This window comes from Tenrec ecaudatus, chromosome 7, assembly GCF_050624435.1.
Source record: "Tenrec ecaudatus isolate mTenEca1 chromosome 7, mTenEca1.hap1, whole genome shotgun sequence".
NCBI classification, from domain to species: domain Eukaryota; kingdom Metazoa; phylum Chordata; class Mammalia; order Afrosoricida; family Tenrecidae; genus Tenrec; species Tenrec ecaudatus.
In genome coordinates this window covers 165,867,413-165,890,191 of record NC_134536.1, presented here as the reverse complement: position 1 = coordinate 165,890,191, position 22,779 = coordinate 165,867,413, and the positions used below count along the sequence as shown (strand labels likewise).

General features: G+C 51.6%; 1 protein-coding gene across 5 annotated transcripts in view; it reads right to left on the bottom strand.

Annotated features, from left to right (window-relative positions):
- ANKS1A (ankyrin repeat and sterile alpha motif domain containing 1A) overlaps positions 1 to 22,779 on the bottom strand; it is a 209,982-nt gene that overhangs the window by 35,553 nt on the left and 151,650 nt on the right. For all 5 annotated transcript variants that reach the window (XM_075555506.1, XM_075555504.1, XM_075555507.1 and 2 more), the window contains one exon: positions 2,363 to 2,429. In XM_075555506.1, coding sequence (XP_075411621.1) covers positions 2,363 to 2,429 — 67 coding nt within the window. The remainder of the gene's footprint in view (positions 1 to 2,362; positions 2,430 to 22,779) is intronic.

Sequence of the window (22,779 nt, the reverse complement as noted above, 5' to 3'; positions counted from 1 at the left end):
CATGGACGTGTGGCTAATGGCCTCCTTTGCCATGTGACAAAACTGGATGGAGGCCCTGCTACTATTACTGGGCATTTGGATGAAAGGTTCCAGAGAAGAATCCTGATTAAAAAGGGGGAAGTTTGGATCAGAAATGCCAATTCTCACAGACTTTCTGGAGCTACGGAGGGTAGGCAAACCCCTGAAACTAGTGCCTGGAGATAACCTTTAAACCTAAACCCGAATTCACCTTAAACCAACAATAACTGAATTGGTTAAAAAAAAAAAAAAGTCTGCTGTGAGCATCAAACTCTTCTAAAACTCTCTATGGGAGCAATTGACAAGAGCAATGCAAAAGATTAGCCCAAAACTCAAGGGGCAGCGAGTTGATGCTAACGAGGAAGGGACAACTCGCTAAAGTGAGAATGATTGCGCAACTGGAAAAATACAGTCAATGTCACTAAATCGTACATCTAAGTTTTGTAGAATTGGTGCACATTTTGCTGTGTCTATTCTCAACAACCACGGAGTACATAATGTCTACTTTAGTAGAGTGGACGGAGTCTCGTAATTCACATGCATCGTGGACATAATCCAGATGTATAATTCACATGAACTCATAATTCACATGAACTCAGGGGACAAGAACTATTGGGTGGGGTCAGAAAGGGCAAGGAAAGAGCCCAGTGATTTCCAGAGGTGCTGCTACCTCTCTGGACTCAAGAAAGCTCTCAAGGACATGCCAGTGTTTTAGACAAAGAAGGGGACAGGGAAGCCAAAAGTGGGCTCAACTACACTGACTGCTATTGACCCCATCCCAGGCTGTCCCTGGAGCACAGTGTTGGAAATGGCAACAGGATTTGTGTTGAGCGTGTATTGCCAACCAACCGTTGACTCTTGGAGTAGCTTCCAAACTACACTGGAGTAGGTTACCTGACTGAGCGCAAGCAACTGCCCAGAGGCCGATCCACAAACTCTTGGCTGGAAGTCACTTCTGAGGACTCCAGCCAGACTGACAGAGCGACTAAACCCGGCTCAGTCCTCTGTGCTCGGGCCTGAAGCGCCAAGGATGCTGGGGGGAATGTGACTCATGCACCAGGTCTGAAAATGGCCGTGGGAGGCAATCAGGGTAGCAGATGACCCTTTTCTTTATTCTCCAGGTTTCTTGACGGGCGTCAGTCATCGTTTTAGGGATGAAAATCGGCAGAGCCACCACTTGGTGAGCGGTCATTTTACTGATGGGGAGCTTAGGGCTCGGAGAGCTTACATGATCTGCATGAGACAAGTATAGGTCTAGAGGTAGGACTTGAACCCAAGGCTGTGAGACTCCAACACCCATGCTTTTCTCATCATGACCCACGGCCTCTGTGGTTCCTTTCTCTCTGGGGTGCACACCCCACCCTGCCCAATTAGTGTTCCCTGAGGCCCATGAGGAACCAGAGGTACCACTTCATTAGTTCTGGATAGAACCTTCGAAGTGAGCCCCACACTATTCCTTCAGTGCAGAGGCTTCTCCATCCAGCGGGGAGAGGCCAGGCCTCTGTTAAGCTGCTTTTAGCCCAGGCACCCTGGTGCCTAACAACCTTCAGGGGCTTGGTGGTGAGGGGGTGGAGAGAGTCTCAGAAGAGGTTGGAGAGAGTCTCAGAGGGGTGCTTTGAGAACTTTTTTAAAATTGGGAATTGGATGGTGGTAAGAAGTTCTCTTTACCTGATTAAGTAACTCAACCACAAACCCAAGATGCAGTAAAACAGCTCACTGTGCTATCAGATGGGGTTCCCTGGCTTCACACGAACGAATGAATGAGAGGCAGACTACCCAAGGGGGATGAAATGAGAAGGCTGCCACAGGAGCGGTGGGCGGTCAAAATCAGTAACTAAATAAAGTGAAGAGCGGAGAAACAGAGAAGGCTAAGGCAGAGCCAACCGCCCCCGAAGTCCTCAGAGCTGAGCCTGGTGCACATGGAAAACACGACACCACTGACTTGGTCAGATTGTCTGCCACTGTGGTGGATCTGGCAAGGGAGTACCATGTTCTCACAGAGTTAGTGCCAGAGCCACCTGGGGAGCCACAGGGGCGACGCCAATTTATGGCAATCTGAGAACGCCAACAGCTACCAAAATAATTACAAACCCCTGCTTGTGCTTTAAAGTGCCCTAATAGACAACCTAAAATCCCATTTGCAGTTTCTCCTCCGATATGTAAAAGGAGCTGTGGGCTGCAGGAGGACAGCAAGGTGCCGTGCCTGGATCCACGAGGTCCGAGACCCCAGAGCAGCGTACCCTACCATCTGAGGCCAAGCTCTGTCACCCGCAAGTGGCTGTCTTCTGTGTTCCAAACAGACCAGAGGTGGGACGGAACCACGGGAACTCCCAAGGGGACCTACCCGAGAGCTTCTGCTGCTCCTGAGAAAAGTCGATCCCTTCTCCGATCGAACTCATGATTTTCTCAATCTGAAAGGCAAGAAAGAGGAACGAAGAAGGCCGTCAGGCTTGGGTTATACAGAACCAGCTCAGCCCCAGCACCCCCTTAAATGATCCCCAAGCCCAGCATCATCTGGGCAGGTTTCTAACCTCTCAGTAGCTCTCATCTACAGACGCCTAAATGGGGTCTGAAGCCATAGTCTGAGGGCAGTGAGCTGGGGAGAGTCTGGGCTCCTCGGTCCAGCTGCTGGAAACACTGGAAATGCCCCTCTGAAGTTTTTGTTTATGCATCATTCCCCCAGCAGGCTGCCCACACCCAGCGGGAGCAGGCCAGGCTCAGCATATCTCCTCAGTGTCCCACTTACACCCTGGAGTGCTTCTCCCTCCTCTCCCACAGAGAAGAATGCTGGACCACGAGGGCAGAGACTTCCACAGCTTTGTTCCATGCTCCACCCATGAGCCGAGCCGTGGCAATCAGCAGAGGCAGAGTGTGCATTCAACAGATATCTGACTTTGTCTGGCTGTCAGCTGGACTCTAGGATTACACACAGAAGTCTTTGGAAGTCAAGGTGGGAAGGCCTTTGGCATGCTGGCCATGGAGGGCCGAGCCCTGCATTCAGCGGACGTGTGCCGACAGCGCCTCCTTCCTTTGGAGCACAGCAGAAAGCAGAGTCCTCGAACCCCCCCAAATGTCTCCAGTGCTCCCCCCACCGTATGGACCACCTGCCCCAGCCATCTGGCTTTGGTCAGGCAGGGCCAGACCAACCCCCACCCCAGGAAACCTGGCAGGGGCAGGGGCAGCAGTGAGGACAGGCCACCTTCCCTTCCTCCCCTCCTCCTCTTTTGGGAAGCAGTGAGAATGAGCTCATTCACGGCTCCCTTTCCAAAGGAATGAAAAGAGGACCTTTTGTACCAGGGCTTGGATGCTCTCCCCTCTAAGTGCAAGTAAGGAGGCCGGGCCTGACAATCAGAAAAACAACAGTGCTCCAGCCAGCCTCCAGCTGGCAGACAAAGGCAGCACAGTTGACACCCAGCAAGGAGCACACAGAGCAAGCCCCACCTCCCCCACAGCGGTCAGGAGCTGGGGGAGGTACATCCCTCCACAGAATGCTGGCGGCCTCCGGATCTCCTGTGAAAGCAGACGGTGAACTCCAACCCCAAGCTCAGCAAAAACAGAGGGAAACAATGAATCTGACCCACAGGGCAAACAGAAGGTGTGCCTGCACTTCTGGGCTCCAGCAGCCCAGAGATTGGCCCTAAAAATGGGTAGGCAGTACTAACTCAGGACTCTACTGCCTCCTCCTGTACCCCCCTCCCCATTTTCTAGCTCTGCCCATTCTACAGGCAGCAGGCAGAGCCGAAGAATGAGCCCAGACATGTACTTAACTATGGCCCCACAGTCTGGCATCTATGAAAACAGGGTGGAGACTTGCCTCCCTTACAGAGATATGGGGATGAAATGGTATCAGGTCCAGGTCCAGTTCACAGTCAATGCTCAATAAAAGGCTGGCCTGCTTTCCTCATGCTGAGCGCTGCAGCCTAGTAATAGCTACTTCTAACTGGTTTGATACTTTTTAATCATATTTAGTTTTGGGGAAAAATGTGTGTGTGTGTGTGTGTGTGTGTGTGTGTGTATACATGATTCAAAATCGGCAGACACACTAGTTTGAGAAGTCTCCCTCCTACTCAGCACTCCTCTCTGGAAGCAGTTGAAGGCTTCAGCAGTTACCTTCTGTGTCCACTCTCCTGTCTTACTAGCTGGAAGGTGGTCCACACTGGCCCAGAGGCACCACAGAAGGCGGGCCTGGAGCTCTGCTTCCTGAAAGTCCCAAGCTGACAACCCGTGGAGCAGTTCTCCGCACACACAGGGTGGCCACGAGTCAGAGGTGACCAAGGGGCAACTGGCAACTACCAAGGATCACAGAAACAGTCCTGCTCTACACACAGATTCTAGTGCATTCCACCCCCTCCCACACACACAAATAGGGGCGCTCCAGATCTGCTGTTGGCGTCTGGCTTTTCATAATAGATCTCGGACCCTCTGCATAGCTCATGGACAAAATTCATGCCTTTCCCTTTGCAAATGATTGAAGTACAGTTTATCCAGTGTCTGACTATTTGATAAGTTACCCACTGGCGGAGGAACCCTGGTGGTGTATGGTGTAGGGGCTTACAAATATAGCTGCCAAGTTCAAGACCAGCAAGCAGTTCAAGACCATGCTGCGGGAGAAAGATGGGGCTTTCTGTTCCCATAAAGATTTACAGCCCCAGAAACCCAAAGGGGGCAGTTCTACTCTGTCCTAATGGGTCAGTATGAGTTCAAATCGACCCAATGGCAGTGAGTTTGGTTTTTAAAATTTCTACTGATGGTGAGGTGTGTATTTTCCAATCTTTTCTTGTTCTAACAGTGCTGCCACAAAAACTATTCTACGTACACCTTTGTATACATGTGCAAGAAAGTCTGTAAGAAGGGAGACATCGGACAGTGTAAGACATGACAGAATAATAATAACAATTATAAATTATCAAGGGTGAGGAAGGGAGGGGGGAAATGAGGAGCTGATACAAGGGCTCAAATAGAAAGAAAATGTTTTGAGAATTATGATGAAAACAAATGTACAAATGTGGTTGACACAATGGTTGTACCAATAAAGTGATTTAAAAGAAATAGTAACTAAAAATAAAAGAGGGGACATGTAAAGAAAAAAAGAATATCTTTAAGATAAATCCGTGTTTCTTGAGTTCTTCTAAGCACAGGAGTTTAAGAATTGGCAGTGAGGACCTCAGAGGCCCCAGCTCCCACCTGTCATGGATGGAATTGTGTGTCCCACTAAAAAGGAACTGTAAATTCTAACTCCTACACCTGTGGAAGGATCACTGGTGGCACATGGTCAAGGTGCTTGCTTGTGGGTTAGCCAAAAAGCCCATAGTTCAAACCACAGTCACTCTGCGGAGAGAACTTAGGGCATTCGACTTCGCTGGAGATTACAGCCTTGGAAACCGTGTTGGGTAGAGTCTGACTCAAAGGCAATGGGTCTGATTTGGGGGAATGATGAAATCCTATTTGGGAATAGGGTTTTCTTTGTTAATGTAGGGTATCTCTTAAACCTGTTAGCTAGCAGAACAGGGACAGGGGGGTGTCCCTCCCCATGCCTGAAGGCCCCCTACAGGAGGTTGGGGGTGAACCAGGCAAGCCTTAGCCAGCCATAAAGGCTACTGGGCATGCGCTAATTCAAGCCAGAGCCAGGTGGGCGGTACACCTGGGTGGCCCAAATACCTTCGACCACGCCAGAGGCCTCAAATACTTTGACCTTGGGACCTCGGGGGTGCTCCTGCTCCCACCTTCTTCGATCTTTTGCTTCCATCCTGGCCCCGCTAGTCTCTCTGGCTTCAGGCTACCATGTGTGGGTGTGCAGCCCCATGAGGTTGCCTGTGTTCAGTGACTGTATGTTTTCCGACCTTTATAAAAACCCACTGGGAACACAAGTCAGGCTTCGGAGTGAATTCTTTCTCGTGCGAAGCCAAGAACTGAGCCGAGGTATTTCCCACCCGAGAAATCTAACAAACAGACTCACTTTCGAGATCTAGGAGTGAGGCACAGGGAAGCAAGCACACATGCAGCAAAGATACATGCCACGTGGAGCTGGAGCTCTTCCACCAGACAGACAAACAGACAGACAGACAGGCAGGCAGAGAGAGAGAGAGAGAGAGAGAGAGACCCTGAACCTGGCCTTCTGGTCTCTCAAACTGTGAGGAAACAAAGCTCTGTTCTTTCAGAACACCCACTTGCTGCATTTCAACACTAGCAGCTTTGCCACAGGCCCTCCAGAGAGGGGACAATCGCTGCCTTACCAGGAAGTTCATCCCATGTGCAGAGAATGTGGACTGATAGACAGCCCTCCTCTTTGGAGAGGCTTGACAAAAGAAGGGCTTTCCTCCCTGGGGGTGGGGGCAGGGTTAAGGGGGCTGGTTCTTCACTCCTGGTATGGCTCTCCCAGCCTTCAGCTAACGCCTCCTGGCTAAAGGGGGCACGCGGGATCACCACTGCCAGCACCATGGATCAAGCATGCTTTATGCGCCATTTCACTCCCTGAGCATGGCTTACGGTTAGCAGGTATCACACTGAGGTTGAGGAACGAATGGTTGAATGGCTAAGAATGCAGTTTCTGTGGACAGGCAGTCCCTGACTTTTATGACAGGATGACTTTCTGACAACTGTCCCACCACCAGGCAGTTGAACACAGGACAACCGCCCCCTTTGGTGTTTGTTTTTTTTTTTTAGTTTATATTATTATTGCCTCTTATCTGCTTATATCGTCATAAATCTGATCTTTGTCTTCATGGGTTGGGAGCATTACGCATGAATTTATATAGACAACAGCAAATTACAGGCTGTGACTCCATATGTAGTTCACACTACTAGTGATACGATATAAAAAGGAAAACAACACAGAGACTATCCGGGGTGCGGTCCCAGGTAAGCTGAATATGGTGTGGGTCAAGGACAACCTGGAGTTAGAGGCAAAGAGGAAAGGGCTGTTTTCCCAAGAACTCGGAGAATCCTTAGAAAGATCTGAAATGGAGTGGTAACGCCAATGCATCCTTAGAGATAAAGCCAAGTTACCTACATTGTGAATTTCATCATTACTCGTACACCCACCCCCAGAGCCCCTGCCCATCTGTTGGATCAACATTCTCTGGCTGCACAATTCACGAGACGCCTGGCCACTTGAACTCAGAGGGAATGCACCTGAGCGGCCCTGCTGCAGCCTTGCCCTGCTCCTTCCTGCCTGCCTCAGGAGTCCCCCTCTTTCCATTCCTGTTAGCTACAGAGAGCAGGAGAGGCCTCCCCTCTGGGTGGGCATGGGAGGTGCTCTGGTTGCAGTCTGACTGGGAAACGCTAATAGACATTCTCCAATGATTTCATCCAATAAGTCTTGTTTTGCTGCTCTGTGGAACGCCGTGGCTGAGTCAAGCCGAGGCAGTTCTAGTTTACGGAGGCGCTCCGAGTACCCTCACAGACTCTCCACAGCTTGCCACCCTTCCTTCTTCAGAACTGCTTTGCGGGGAGCGCGGGGCTGGGAAGGAAGTGGCCCTGAAGACTTCAGTGCTGGGCAAGGCTCGCAGGTCCTCCCCCCCACCCCCCCTGAAGGCAGAGGGCATCGGGCTGTGGCCCTGCCAAGGAGCCATGTAGAGTAGTGGAAGAGGAGTTGGACTGAACACACCAGCCGCTGCACGGGAGAAAGATTGGGCTTTCTGTTCCCATAAGCAGTTACCGTCTTGGAAACCGGGGGGCGGGGCAGGTGTACCCTGCCCTACAGGGATGCTTGAGTCAACATGGGCTCGATGGCAGTGAGTTTGAGTCCCTCCGCCGCCGGGGCTCTGGGAGGAGCAGGGCTCACCTTCCCTCCTTGACCCAGAACCAGCAGAGAGGCATTACAGCCACCTCAGACTAGACAGAGAAGGGCGCTCCGCGCAGCCGGCCTCCACGCAGATCCATGCACCGCAGGCAGATTAACTATTTAGGCTTCCGTGGAAACCCAGTAAGATTAGGCTGCTTTCCCGGAAGTGTTCAGCATCTCAGGAAGGACAAGGCAGGTGGAATGTAATAGAAGGCTGCAGTTCAACAGTATTTTCTCTTGCTGTTATTTTCGATCACATTTAAAGAGAGATGGAAATGGTGTGTTTGAATGCGCTTTGCAGTAACGCGTTCTCGGTGCCACCAGGTCAATGCTGACTCGCAGCAACCCGACAGGACAAGGCAACACTGCCCCTGTGACTTTCCTGGACTGACTTCCCAGGGGTAGAAAGTTTCGAGGAGCGGCTGGTGGTTTTAAACTGCTGAACTTGCAGATCGCAGCTGAACACGTGCCCACTATACCACTCAGTGACACCCGTGTTTTCCGGGGACCCTATGAGTGGGGGAAGAACTAATCCGACGGGAACTGACTGGGTCTCCTGGAGGCCACGGTTATAGCACCCCTGGATGCAACTGAGCTCCAAGGCCTCCCTGTGAAGCCTCCTTTCTAGGGAGAGGTCCAGATTAGAAGCCATGGTTGGGCTCTGGCATTCCTATCTGAGGTCTAACTCCAGGAGAACAAGAAGCAGTCTGGTCTCCGTGTCTTGCGGTTGGGGCGTCCTGGAGAGGAAGCAGGGGAAGGATTCTCTTCTTCCTACCTTCTCCGACAGCAAATGGGCCCATGGAGGAAGCGGATTTCTTAATGCCATTCTCTCCTACCCCTCTCTGCTTCCTGGGGCGCTCTTGGTTCCTCAGGACCCTCCCATCAGTCAGAAAACAAACCAGTCTCCTGGAGGTCTGTTTCCTGGGGCTGCTGACACCTCCTACTTTTCCTCCTCTGCCCCCAGCTCGGAGTACCTCACTGGTGGAGAAGAAGACCCTGCTTTGCACTGTTACTTCTTGATTGCCTGTCCCAGAGGCACTCGAGACTCACTCAGGGCAAGGCTCCCGTTTCACACGGCGGTGTCTGCATCCCATGCAGTGGCACGTGCAGAAGCAGCACACTGGAGGCGCTACGGGAGGAACAGGAGCAGCAATGGTCTCCTGGCCAACACAAGGCAACCGGCAGCTTCTGGACCTCAGTGTAGTGTCTCAAGCCCCCCTTCCTGCCTCCTTTCAATCTTACCAGGTGGTGTCACGGGGCTGTGGCTTGCACCCCTAAAGCACCTCGTACTCCACAACTACTTGCTGTCTCAACTCACTGAGAAACGCATGACCCTCATTTTTCAGGTGAGGAAATTGAAGCCCCGCTCAATGTGCAGGCTCCAACTCTGCCCACCCCTCCTCCCCTGCTACTTCTGATAGATGCTACTCGGGCAGCCCAGCCTGCTCCCTGAGGAACTTGGACTTTCTGCTGAGAGGGGCCACATGGCAGACCCTTCTCCCTGGCTAGGCAGCCTGTGTAGACAGCATTCCCCCTTCCCAGTAGACAAGGCTGAGGAACGGAGCAGAGACTTCCTCTGCCTCACCAGACACTCCATCATCAGGTGACTACTGACAGCCGCACTCCCAGGTCCCGAAACCACCCCACAATTCATCACCGTCTCTGTCTTCTGCCTCTTAGCATCAGACAGGCTCCGGGCCTAGAGTGGGCTTTGATTCCATGTTTGAGAAAGGGTCACTGAGTGGGGGCTGAGTTATGTTTCCCCTCCCTCCACCCCGGACGGAATTGCACAGGGCCTCTGGGAAGACAAGGACGGGTTGAAGCAAATTATTTGTCCTGATTCCCTAACCTTGTCAACTGCTTTTAGGAGAGTGAGGCAGGGCGGGCTGGGGGGAGGGGGATGAGTAACTATCTGCCAACGGGCTCAGGGCTGTCCTTCCTGAGGCACACGGCAGCCCCACTAATAAGGAGTAACTTCTTTTCCACAGAGCACACTGTCAGTCTCAGCTAAATTTGTCTCCTTGCAGGGGGGCACTCAGATGGGCACCATATTTATTGTTGTATCCGCTCACTTGAATTTTCTGTACACTGTTGCCTTCCTTCCCAAGTTCCCGCTCCCCTTCATAAATTCTTCTCCTAGAATAAGAGACAGCAGAGCTGCTTTATTAGAAATCAAGGACACCCCCACCCACCCACACACACACACAAAGCCCACCTGGTGGACTACCCCCAGGCTAGGCTGGTTAGAGCAGAAGGCTGGGGATTCCTGACTGCAGTCCAAGCCTCCAGCCTCCCCAGTTTTATCTTCCCTCTCCTTCCCTGCCTGCCTTGCTCCCTCTAGGCAGTCACCTTCTAGAACTCCCGGCTGACTTGTTCCCCAGCCCAGACCTGCAGACTCGGCAGAAAGGGAGTCCTAGATGTAAACAATGCCTTGCCTTCTCTGAGTACAACAGCCACCCCAAGAGCCATCTTTAACTCAAAGCCCCAAGAAACTGCTGAAAGAAGGAAAAGGGTTGGGAGACCTAGATTCCAATGAACGTTATTATTGCTTGCCACAGGACTCTGGGTTATGTGCCAAGGACTGGCTTTAATAAGTGGGACAAGAATCTGAAAGATTAATGAGGGATTATGTATCTGGGTTCTAGTCCAATCTGTGCAATCTCCTTTCTGTGCACCAGTGCGCCTTCGTGGGGAGGGAGGTGGGCGGGCAGGGGCTGAGGAGCAAGCACACAAACCCCAGAAAGGCTTTAATTATTTACAACACCGGGTAATCTGCATCTTGGTCTCTGTTACCACCGACAACCTCCAAGTAACCTTCCTGGGTCCCATTCTTTCAGAGCCTGTATTCCATTACAGTAGCCAGCTCGGCAGAGTCCGGCCAGGGACAAAAGCAGCCAAAGCTGCTTCCTCTCGAACCGCCTCCTCAGAGCCCAGGGGCCAGCAAAGGGGGCCCCCACCCACAGCTCCTCAGGTTGGCTCTGCAGGAAAACACTTGTCATGCTCAGAGGCAGCAGGAGAGGTGGCACACTGAGTAGGATATGTGTACCCCCTCAAGATGCCAGGGGAAAGTGTGTTTATCCTTCGTGTATACTACCAGTACATCCATGTACACTGTCACTATCACCTGCCTTGAACCCTTCTGAGTCTGTCCATCTCCTGGTCAGATCTCTGAACTGGTGAAATCAGAAGAAATGGAATACAGGACGCCAAAAGAGCCCCATAGCCTCATCTAAGGCACTAGTTAAAAATCTTTCAGACGAGCCTTGGACAAAAAAAAGCACATAGTAGATTGGTTTCATTTATCTTTAGTTCGAGAACAGGCTTGACTGGGAAGGAGGCGGAGGAACTCTCTGGGGTAAGGGCAATGTTCTGTGGATCGTGACAGGAATTTGGATTAGCATGTGTATTCATTTGTCAGAGAGCATCCTGGTGGCACAGTGGTTACAGTGCCGGTCAGTGGTCCTCCCCCTGACCCAGACTGGGGTACGGCCACTCTGCGAGAGGCAGAAGGGCCTCTGTCATGATTCCGGCCTTGGAAACTCTATGGGGGCAGTTCTACTACTATGCCCTTCCGGGTCACTATGAGTTAGAATCAACTCAACAGCAGGAAGGGTTGGGCTTGGTTTTTGTTTTGCTTATTTGTTTGTCAAAGGTCATGGAATGGCAAAGTTATTATTTATATAAATTCCCTCCCCCCAAGAAAGCTATAAACAAATGTTGAACTGCAGTGAATGAACCCATGATATACACAAATGTTCAAAATAAAATACTGGTGGAGTGGGGTGGGGTGGGGAGGTCTCCGGGATAAAATCTTTTAGAGAATAGTAAACTGTAAGACCGACACTAGCTTGGGTTTCATCATCTGTAATGAACTCTGAGCAGAGAGAGAGGGAGGAATGTGGGAAGCTGACTTCCCCATTGTTCCCGGCCACAAGGCTTTCTGGGTGAGGGGCTCTCAACCCTGCTTCTGTGTTGTGGCTTTCTCTGTTCTGGAGACCAGACTCACCCCCATCTTGACAGTCTGAAAACTCAATGATCAGTTTCCCGCCACATGAGTGGACCCTGGGGAAGTGGCTTATATTAATCCACCTCAAAAGAAACTAATCCCCACATCAGTGAACTACTTTATCACGGTTAAGCAGCACATCAGAACACAGGGCTGGAAGAATCCCTTGGACCCTCTCTAAGGTATCTGTGGCCAGAAATCCATCAAATTAAGAAGACAATCCAGCCCTCAGGACACTGGAGGGGTAAGGAAAGGTATGCGGATGGTAACGGAAGGTTATTAAATCAATCCGCTCCTACTTCAGGGGGTCATCTTTCCTGAACATTGAGGCTAGGTGCTCCCAGGTAAGCCACCCGCTCCCTGGCAGTACTTTTCATTAACAATGTTCAAAGCTCACGCCTTCTAGGGCTGCCAGGTTCTGTGCTGGGTCTGCTCTGTGGAGCACTTAAGGTATCATCACCTGAACCGGTTTGTGCTGACCACCAGCTGAACAATGCCCAGCATTCCACTCGTCCTTGCCACAGCATCTGGGGAGGGAGACGCCATCTTCCCTACTCTCTCAAGAAAGTCAAGCAGCAGAAAGGTTAAAGAACCTCTTGGCCCAGCATAAGGAATTTGTGACCAGTGCCCACTTAACCACCTATCGAATGAACGAATGGGGCCCTGCTTCCGCTAGCCAGTTAGGCACACTCATTGGCAGTGAGTGCTTACGGTGGGAAGAACCAGCACCCAGACTAACACACCAGGATTCAGACTCTGGGTTCGCCGTTTACTTATTGCGAAACCTTGGACAAGTTACTCCCCTGACTTTCCAGTCTCTCTCCTATGACGTGTGAAAACGTAACCCAAACCACCGGCAGCCATGGGGCAGACGGTCACGGCTTCATCTAGGTTTCCTCGTAACTAAATGGAGACCTGAGACAAGGTGCCAGCCGGCACCGGCGCAGTGTTGGCTTCCCAGACAGGGCTCTGTGCAGAAGTGAAATGCATGCGGGGAGGGTTTGCACAAGCCCTGCACTAGATACAAAGTCTTTTTCAGCCAAGCATCCATTCCGGCCCCAGTCGCTGAGCCCCGCAGAGGCTTCAGCAGCCTCTTCCTCACTCCCCGGCCCCCACCCCACCTCCTGACATTCCACGCCACCAGCAGGCCTTCTCCCACTGCTGCCGCCTTCTGCTGGGCAGGCCATTTCCATGGAGGAAAAGGTATCGATTGTTTGCCCGCTATCCAGAACCTCCACTCCTTCAAGCCCATTGCTGATGCAGCTAGGGTGATGAGCTGCTTCCTGTGAGGACTGAGGATAACATCCACACAGAATTCAACAAGGAAATGGCAGGAAGCAAGCCCTTTCCTGCTGTCCAAGGTCCCCTGATGATTTCGGTAAAAATAAAAGAGTGACGGCAGGTAAGAAGAAAGGTTCTGTCGTCGAGCAGTGATCCAGCTACAGGGTGACCAGCATGAGAACAGACGCCAGGTCCTCAGAGAGAACAGACCAGCTGACGGCGCACGGGTTTTAAGTGTGTATGGCTCCCTGAAGCTTAAGAGAGAATTTCCTTGCAATGAGTAGAGAATTTCCATCTGGCCTCTGTCACAAGTGCAAAACCTCACAGTTAGTATGCTGCAACCATTTGGAGTCCACTTTTACCTTGGACCAGTGGAACTCCTTCATGCAAGAAACTGGTCAGGAGCCCCGCCCCCCAATGTGTTCATTCCTGACAGGATGGTACTCCAGACGTAAAGACCAGGTTCTTACTGGAAGCATGGATGGTGAGGTGTGTGCCCCCATTCCAGTCCCTGCCGCCTCCCAGGCTCATGGCAAGAGGCACTAAAGCACCTTCTCAAACTGAGCCCAGCTGAGGCGTCATTTCCTTCCCCCTCGATCCAGTGGCAGTCTTCCTCCCACCAGGAAACATCTGCAGCTCTAGTGAAACTACAGATAATCCACTAGGCTCTCTTGCTCATTTCAGTGTACAGGGCTTAGAAAGGGCTTCCACTCAGGCTTCACAGTCAATTGCTTCCAAAATAAACAAGAATTTTACCTAAAAAACAAGCTAATCAAAACCCAGATTCCTTTGTTGTATCTTTTTTTAAGGGCTTCCTTCAGAGAGAGAATGTTTAGAACATACCGCATGAACAATAACCCACTTCCGGGACACCCAGTGGGAAGCTGCCTCTGCGCTCAGGACAAAACGTTTCATGTGAGAGGTGACGTGTTTCTAACGAGCAGCTCCGGAGGCAAGGAACACGGAGAATCCAAAACAATACAAAAAAGGAAGGGAGGTAGCAGGACCTTGGTCAAGTCTATTCCGTCCCTGAGTGTGTGTGTGTGAGTGTGCGTGTGTGTGTGTGTGTGGGGGGTGCGGAGGGTGGTGTAAGTAGGCAGGGGCTGGGCACCATCTCCTACACCTCTGAGATGGCTGGAGGACAGCTCAGCTTTGTTCCTTAGCAGCACTGGGACTGGGGCAAGGTTCTCTCAAGCCTCTGTATGGTGTAACACCTACCTGTCAAGTGTGTTAATGGCCTCCTCTACTGACCCAAGCTGCCTACTAGCTAATCACATGCCACCTACTCCCCAGAGTAACATGCACCACAAGACGCCCAGGCCACAGCCCTTAGCTCCTACTTAACGCACACCTAGTCTTCTACTTCCACCAGCTGTGCAGGAAGCCTACCAAGCATCAGTTAGGATCACTTCCAAAATGGTTTGGGATGGTTGAGCTTATTGACATAAACAGACAACGGAATGAAATGCTAGAGAAATGCTGAAACAAGGGCAAAAAGAGCTGTTTCTGTGACAACCATGTGGATGTTTGGAAAAGACCCACTAGGAGAATCTTAATATATATATAATTGAATTCAGTGAGGTTGGAGAAATAAATTGCAAAAGTTCTAAGAGGATTTTCCTCAGATTGCTTCACAAGTAGCCGACTTTAAGGAACACACAGTGGACTTTTCAGTCAAGAATATGTTGTGGAGAGGGCTCCGTAATTAAGACCAGAGTTTCCACTCAGAAAGAAAGGGCCCTGACCTCACACCAAAAGAGTGGGACGCACATCCCCCAGTGCAGAGTTAAAAAGTACAACATTGGCATTCTTTAAAGAAAAGGAAAGGAAAGGGTTTCCTGCTTGAAGAGGGTTCCCTGATTGACCATGGGGTGGGCGTGGCCGCCAGCTGTGCAGGTGGCAGCGCTGGGGGAGGAGGGAGAGCGCCCAGCAGAGGCTCACCCTGAGAGCAGCATGGTGAGCTGTTCTTGTGGGCAGGTCTCAAACCACCTCCACTGCAAATAGAGCCAAACGCTACAGAACCCCTCCTTGGCCGCTGTTTTGCCCCCCTGAAAAGCCTCTCCCAGAGGTGTTCTCCACAATTGCGGGTGATCCCCCACATACTTTCAGACCTTTCCCTTCCCCTTGGCGGTTCCTGTTTGAACAATGCCTCGCGCCTTCACCGATCACCGCCAAGGTCCAAGGAGAAGCTGGCTGGCCGGGTCTCCTGGCTGCGGCTCAAAGGCATGAGCGTGTAGGGGGCTCTCAGAGGGCACCTCAAGCACGTCAAACCACCTTCATTCATCTGCGCATGGCCAGTGGAGACAGCAGGGACGCCCCTCCGTCCAGAGGGCTCAAGCAGGGAGCACAAAGAGGAGGGTCTCGAAGCTCCCTAAGAATTGGCCCCCACCTCCCTGCCAGGGGCAGACTTGTGGGGCAGTGAGGCAAAAGCAGCTGGAGTCCTGGGAGCCTCACAGGCAGATTCTGAAGCTCAAGGGCATCCAAGGTCATTCTAGAGAAAGACTGAGTCCTTTGTCACTCACAGTCCTGCAAACCCAGCACATGGCACCTGTCCCGGCACCGTCATCAAGGTAGGGTCACGAGCCACGTGGAAAGTCTCACTGGAACGGCCAGGGCAGTGAGGATGGCTACTGTCTGGGGGTGGGAAGCACACACATGTGGGTCCCTGCTCCTGAGTGGAGGCTTGAGGGTGCCTGTTTCCCCACCCGCTGCCCCCAGAGACCCCCAAGCCCCAGCCAGGCGGGTGCCTGCCTCCCCTTCACTGTTGGGGCCCAGCTCCAGTCACCCGCGGTCTTGCATGCTGTGTGGCCAGAGCAAGGCTTTGTCCTTCGTTTGCCCCTCTGGCAAAATCACCTGCGCCTGCCTGGAAACAGGGATGAGAATATGGGATTCACAGCACCGTGTGGGGATTAAATGCGACAACACGGGCAAAGTGGCTGGCGCACAGCAAGCGTTCGCTAAGTGCTGGTGTGCGTCCAGAACCGTCCGTGGACTGGCTGCATCTAGGGTTGCTGCTTTAGAATCCTCGGGTCTGCCCGCTAGGCCCGAACACACTCACACAAACAGGCCCACCTCACCAGGGTCCTCTGACACATGCGCACCCACCTCTCCAGCTTCTCTCTCTGGTGCTCTCAACAGGCTCTGAGCTCCGGGCCGGCGAGCTGAGTCAATGCCCGGTGGGAACGCACACATGCAGAGCTCTTAAAGTGGTTGTGCCCTCACGTAGACTTCGAGAGGGATTTGCTTAAGTCACGGAACGGGGGACAAAGCAGGCAACGTGGTGGCTTTCTCAGCAGAGGCCTGCTGTCTTAAGATTCCTCCGTAAGTAGCCTCACCACCAAGTTCCTGGGTCAACATCTCTTAAGAGAACCCTCTTCTGACCTGAGCTTCTAGGGACTGTGCTCCGTCCTCTTGAAGTCAATAAATGTGTTCTTTAATTCCAAAGAGCAATCATAAATGACCCATCTACGTGCCACTTGTTTTGAGAAGCAGAAGCCCCAGCCTCCCCTTCCCTGCTCTTCTACGGCCCTGGTGGAGTCCATGGCTCCCACCTTCTGCTCGTCCTCAGTTTACCATCCATACTCTTAAACGACAGTAGCTCCCGTCTCTCTCTGGGCCACACGGACGGGAACACCACTTGCTATCCCCGTAGTATCCCAATCGGTTCTGGGGCAGAGCTCAGGGAAAGGGGCTACCTTGTCTGGTGAGGGAACAAGAGGCTAAGGCCAAGAAACCATGTCGGTAAAGAGAACAGGACGTCCTTGCTTCTCACTGGGCTGGCACGATGAGGGCCCATGTCTTCTGGGACTCCTCCAAAAACCCATTCCTTCTACGGGCAGCAGTCATGGGCTAGGCTTCATGCTAGAGTGTACAGCCCCGCACTAGATGACTAGAAAGAACACAGTCTTTCCAAAACAGGCTCAGTGAAGACTGCCTGCCCTTGCTTGGGAAATCCCTGGGGCCTTGCCCTCTTGGGCTTGTTGGCAAGGGAGCCTTGGAGATCGCAATTATGAAGTACAGATTTTCTCAAGATGAATATCGAGAGAAGCAGCAGACAGAGAGGAAAGGACGAGAAAGCCAGCCGTGCTGCCCTTTGCACTCCACTGGAAGACCCCTGGGCCACCCACCCTTCCGTGATCAGCTCTGGCTGCAGCCTACACGAAGATTCCAGAGCAACGCAGCCTGCCAGCGCACTCTCTCTCAGCTGTTTTGCAAACATTTATCACTGCCAAGAACGGTTCTCTGGGGCTTGTGTGTCTGCCTAATGCACAGGGCCCTTCAGAAACTGAGTGGGAGCTACAGCCTCAAGATACAAGGAAAAGAGACTCAAGGAAAGACTAGTTCAGTAGTTCTTGCATAAAACCCAACACAATTAGTATTTCTGATATTTCTCATTATAACCTCCCCATTGTTGGCTACTTACTGGCTCTGTCTGTCAGCCTATCAGTTTCCCAACTGTGTTTTAACAAGCAGTAAAACCTAAGAGGGTCAGTGTGCTCTTTCAGAGGCAGCAGAAGTGGGAGACACTGGAAAATGCCAGCCCTCTCCAGAGCTCCGGGAATGAGAGGAAAAGGAGGAGGCAGTGGGGGCAGGCCCGTGAACAAGGCGTGCCAATCCTAGAGACAACAAAGGGATGAAGGGCCCCAAAGAATCCCTGGCAAAAGATCGGGGTCTCCATGTGACATGGGCGACCAGACTCACATCTTTTCCAACCCTACCTCTCACGGAGTCAAGTGTTGGAGCGATAATGAACGGGCGTCGGGGAGGGGGCATAAGTTCGACAGAGAGAAGTGTTAGGTCCACTGCAACCAATGACGAACAAGTGATTTGTTTTTTCTCGAGTATCTTTGAGCTGTGTGTGCGGGTGTGTGTACACGTGCATCAGAATCTTAAATATGCTCTTCCATGGTTGAAAATAAACAGGATGGCTCCAGTCAAAACTGTGAGTACAAAACCTCTAACCCTTATTTTCTTTGCTCCCAGAAGTGGAAATAAGCGAGTACAGCTGGTACAGGGACCAACAAACTTGGCCCGTGGGCTCACGCCACCGCACCAACCGCAAAGGACAGGAAGGCACAGGCCACAGGAGGCTGCAGCTCAGCCAGGAGGAGCCAGAGACATTACCCAGATGACTCTTAGTTTTGAGAGGTTCAAGAACTTCACGGAGGTAGGGAGGCTAGCAATGGGAGGGGGAAGGGGGCTAAACCTGGGCTCCTTGTTTTCTGACCCACTGCCTTCGTAATTGAGGGAGTGACCGAACAGGGAGCTGCCTTAAGTGCAGGCATTTGACCTTCAGATGAGGAAACCCTGCAGGAAGAAGACCTGAGGCAAAGAGGGGAGTCCGCATCCTTCTTCCTCCGCCTCCCTGGGCACAAACACCCACTAGTCTCTTTCAGGAGGACGGCTTCTGGGGCAGATCCCACTCCAGGAGTAGGCACAGGGTGGTCCCTAAACTCGGCAACTATGTGGACCATTCCACCACCACCCCTTAAAAGTGGGGGGTGTTAAAAGGTTGTCAAGAGCAAGTAAGGGGTTTTAACCTAACCTGGGGAAGTCCTATAGCTTGACATCTTGCTTGTGGTAGGGGCGGGGGTGTCCATGAACTTACAAATGGTAAAGCTGCACAACACACATGCACAGCCACCCAAGTGCGTGTTACACGGGTAAAACATGAATGAGGGCTGCAGACTGAACCAATGGCAGGGTCCTGGATTGGAGAGTGAACTACACAGTGATAAGGTCATATTGGCAGAAAGGGAGGATACAATATATAGGACCTCTCTGAACTGCTACTGCAATGTTCTGTAAATCTCAAATTACTTCAACATTTTAAAGGTCGGAAAAGAGAAAGTAGAAATATTTGCATGGGAACCATGCCTGTTATTTGATGAAAGAGAAGACAATCAACACCAAGGGAAGGATGGTCACCACCCGCATGAAGGCAGCTGGCACAGACCACCACTCGGGTACTCCTGGCTGTCCTTATTGCCTCCTTTCACCACAGGCCAGTTAAAGCTGTGCTGAGGGCTATCTTAGTAAAGGGCAAGGCCCTAGTTCCTGGCAAGCAAATACACTCCGCCAACAGACCCACCCAAAGGGAGGCCTGGCACAAAGCGCCCTTTCTTCCCCGCCTGGCCCGCTTGTGACAGTCCTCTGCAGCCTGGAGAGGCTAGAGACAAAAGTGGGGCAGGGAGGGAATGCAGTGTGGAACTGTGGGCAAAGGGGCATGTCGGCTTCTCTTCCACCCTCTGCTCCCTGCCCAGTGTCCACACCCTCTGCTTGCCTCTTCTCCTCCGCTGACGTAGAGACCGGAAGTCAGCCGCTGCCGCCGTACCCCAGCGATCCCCATGGCCTAGCCCCAGAGTCCGCTCTCACAGCACCCTCTCTGCTCCCTGTAGCCAGCTGTCAGATCCGAGGGTTTCACTGCACACGTCCGTCCCCTCAGAACAGACACTTTTGCAGCAGGCCCTTCCTGATAAGTGCGGAGGGTCTCGCACGGCAAGTGGAGGAGCGCCTTAAAGACTTCTGGGCTGTGGGTAGGAGGGCTGCAGACAGAGAAGGCTCTGCCTGGGGCCCTGATGGAGCGGTGGAAGGGATGTGCAATTGACACCTGTCTAGACCCTGTCAGCACTCCCACGTCCAAGCCTGCCAATCTGACAGGTTTCAACCCTCTAGGCCTGTAACTGGGTAGACTCGAAGGCTCGGGGATTAAAGTTCTCTCACCAAATCATGACTGGAGGTGGTACTGAAGTACTCCAACGACGCCCACACTTGGCTGAGCTGCCTTTGAAGCTGTACCCCAGAGGTCCCCAGCAGGTCTGAGGCCCAGATCCCCAAATGGACTGCTAGGTTCCTTTTCTTCTCATTGCCCGACCAGCGCTTCCTGGGATCAGTTCCCAAATGCACGACTTGTATTTAAAATCTGCTTTTGGGGGAGATCAACCAAACAGTCACAGGGACCCCAACAACTGCGAAATTAGAGGCAGACGTTCCAATATGAATGAGTGTATCTGTGTGTGTGTGTGAAGAATGAGGGAGCCCCCAACAGTATCGTTGCTATCAGACACTAGAAAGCTAATGGGGGGGGGGGACGATAAAAACTTGATTTGACTGGGTAATGCATTTATACGACTGCTTTCCATTTGCCTAATTACCACCAGCACAATAACTTTCATGAGTACATTAAATGTGTCAGATAAAACTTGCATTCAATTTTATGTGATTACTATTGCCACACAGCCCCACCCTTGGTTCCTATGTGCTCCTACCTGGGGATCTACTCAGAACCGGAGCGAATTCTGCAGGGGAATGGCTCATTAAAAGCTCTGGTTATCTTGAGAATGACGAGGGCAACAAATGTACAAATGTGCTTGACACAATGAATGGATGTATGGATTGTGAAAAGAGTTGTTTGAGCCCCCAGTAAAATGATTTAAAAACAACAACAAAAGCTCTGGTTATCAAACTTGAGCAGGCACGAGATTCAACAAATGTGCTTGACACAATGAATGGATGTATGGATTGTGAAGAGTTGTTTGAGCCCCCAGTAAAATGATTTAAAAACAACAACAAAAGCTCTGGTTATCAAACTTGAGCAGGCACGAGATTCAACTGGGGCTGGCCCGCAGGCTTTCTAATTCAGTAGTTTGGGGAGTAGCTGGGAATTTGCATTTCCAACAAATTCCTAGGCGAAGCCTGAACTTCAGCAAAATAGAAACAGACCCACCTTTGTAAAATGTGAGTATTCCAGATCAAAAACTGGAATGGAGAAAATAATAGGTCAAAGCTCTGGAATGGAAGTCTTGGAAAAGGGAGTAGTCCTTCCAGGAACTTGATGCAGGAGAGTGGACTATTGCCAGGACTGCGGGCGCTCAAAACGGCAAAGCTGGTCACCGTCTCTGAGTCGGACACTGCCGTCTCTGACTCTGCAGGTCAAGAGATTTGGTTGCTATGCAAGATGCGCACTGCCCTTGTTCGTTTAAGGAGGGCAGCGACGTTTCTAGGAAGACCCCAAGCATAATTTTTCCTGTACTGATACATTCCAGGTCACCCACATTTTACAAGTTTGGGTCTGTTTTTGCTTCCCTTTGTGGGTCATGGCTGAATCAGGAAGATTTCAGTATGAAAGGCTGAACAGTCTTTGTTCTGATTCTAGAATGGAGACGGTTTCCTCTAGCATTCTAGTTCCATTGTCTTAGTGATCCAGTGCTGTGATGGCAGAAGTACCACAAGTAGGTGACTGCAACAGATAGAAATGTATTTTCTCACAGTTCAGGAGGTAGACCAGAAGTCCAAATTCAGGGTGCTGGCTCAAGGGGAGGTTTTCTTTTCTGTGTCGGCTGGGTTCTTGGATCTGGTGCTAATTACACACCATTACAGACAGCCGTTCAACATGGCTATACCCACAGGCACCACTGCCATGCAGTAGACTCACAGTGGCTCCAAAGAACCAGGCAGAACTGCCCCTGGGGGTCTTGGAGACTGTAACTCTTGATGGGGGTAGAACGCGCCTCTCTCCCACCCCAGGCATAGGGTGAGGATTTAAGACAACACCTATGAAAGGTGTTCCACCACGTGTGGGGAGGAAATCTATTATCTTTCGTTCCATTTTCCCACAGACTTTATGAAGCCCCCTCACATTTTGGGAGGGTACAATTCAATTCCTATCATTCAACTAAATCAAAATTAAACTGGCAGTTTAATCCCAGAGGGCTAGAATTAATGTACTCAGACCATTTTGCTCATTTATTCAGCAGGTGGGTACCAAGGGCCCTCTCTGGGTCAGAGATTCTGTGAGGCAACAGAGGCTGGGCACTGACAGAGGGACCTCTGTCTAAGGAGGTCCCATCCTGTATGGGCCTCAGTTTCCTAACCAGTAAGAGAGACGACTCAAGTGGAGGGCACCTTTCAGCTCTGACATTTTGCATCAATTGACAGCAGAACTCTGAAAGCACATTCTGCCAATTGCCTGGGAAGCATGACGTGTGGAACGTGGGCAAGATCGAGTTGTTCCAAGGAGCCCGCCCGCCTGTGACCCGGCAGGTGAAGTGCCCTAAGACTCTTCCGGCTGGTCAGAGTCCAATTCAATTCAGTGAGTGCCCCAGTTAAAGGCGCTGCCAAGGCGGCAGGTTAGTATTATGCCCATACCAACCAGAGAACGTAAAAGCCCCCAGCATGATGCCCATGTTCATAATTGGAACTCCCCGGATATATTATGACATCTAATCACTCCAACTGCTGAAGGGAAAACTGGAGCTGCTCCCTAGAATTAAGGATGCTGTGATAACCTCCTCCACCGGGGCTTTAAATGAAGCCTGCGCTAACAGCTCTCCTGCTCTGAATGTAAAGCAGGACACTGGCTGTGGAGGCGGGCAGTCACCTGTGAAGGGCAGTCACTAATGACACCGCGCTCTCTCTCAGAGGCCGGCCTGCTCAGGCCCCTGAATGAGTGGCGGGCTGTGTCCCAGGCAAACCGCTGACCTTTCTGACTCCGGAGAAGCTGCTGAACCATTCTGGCTTTACTCTGTTTTACAGGCGGAGAAGCAGATAGCCGCGGATGGCCACGGCTCGCTCATCCTCACTAGCAAGCCAATAGTGGGACCGAGAAATGGGACGGACTGATGCCTGACACACCCCGCACCAGCCTGCCGGTTGCAGGCTTGATCACTCTGCAGTCCGGGGTGGGGGTGGG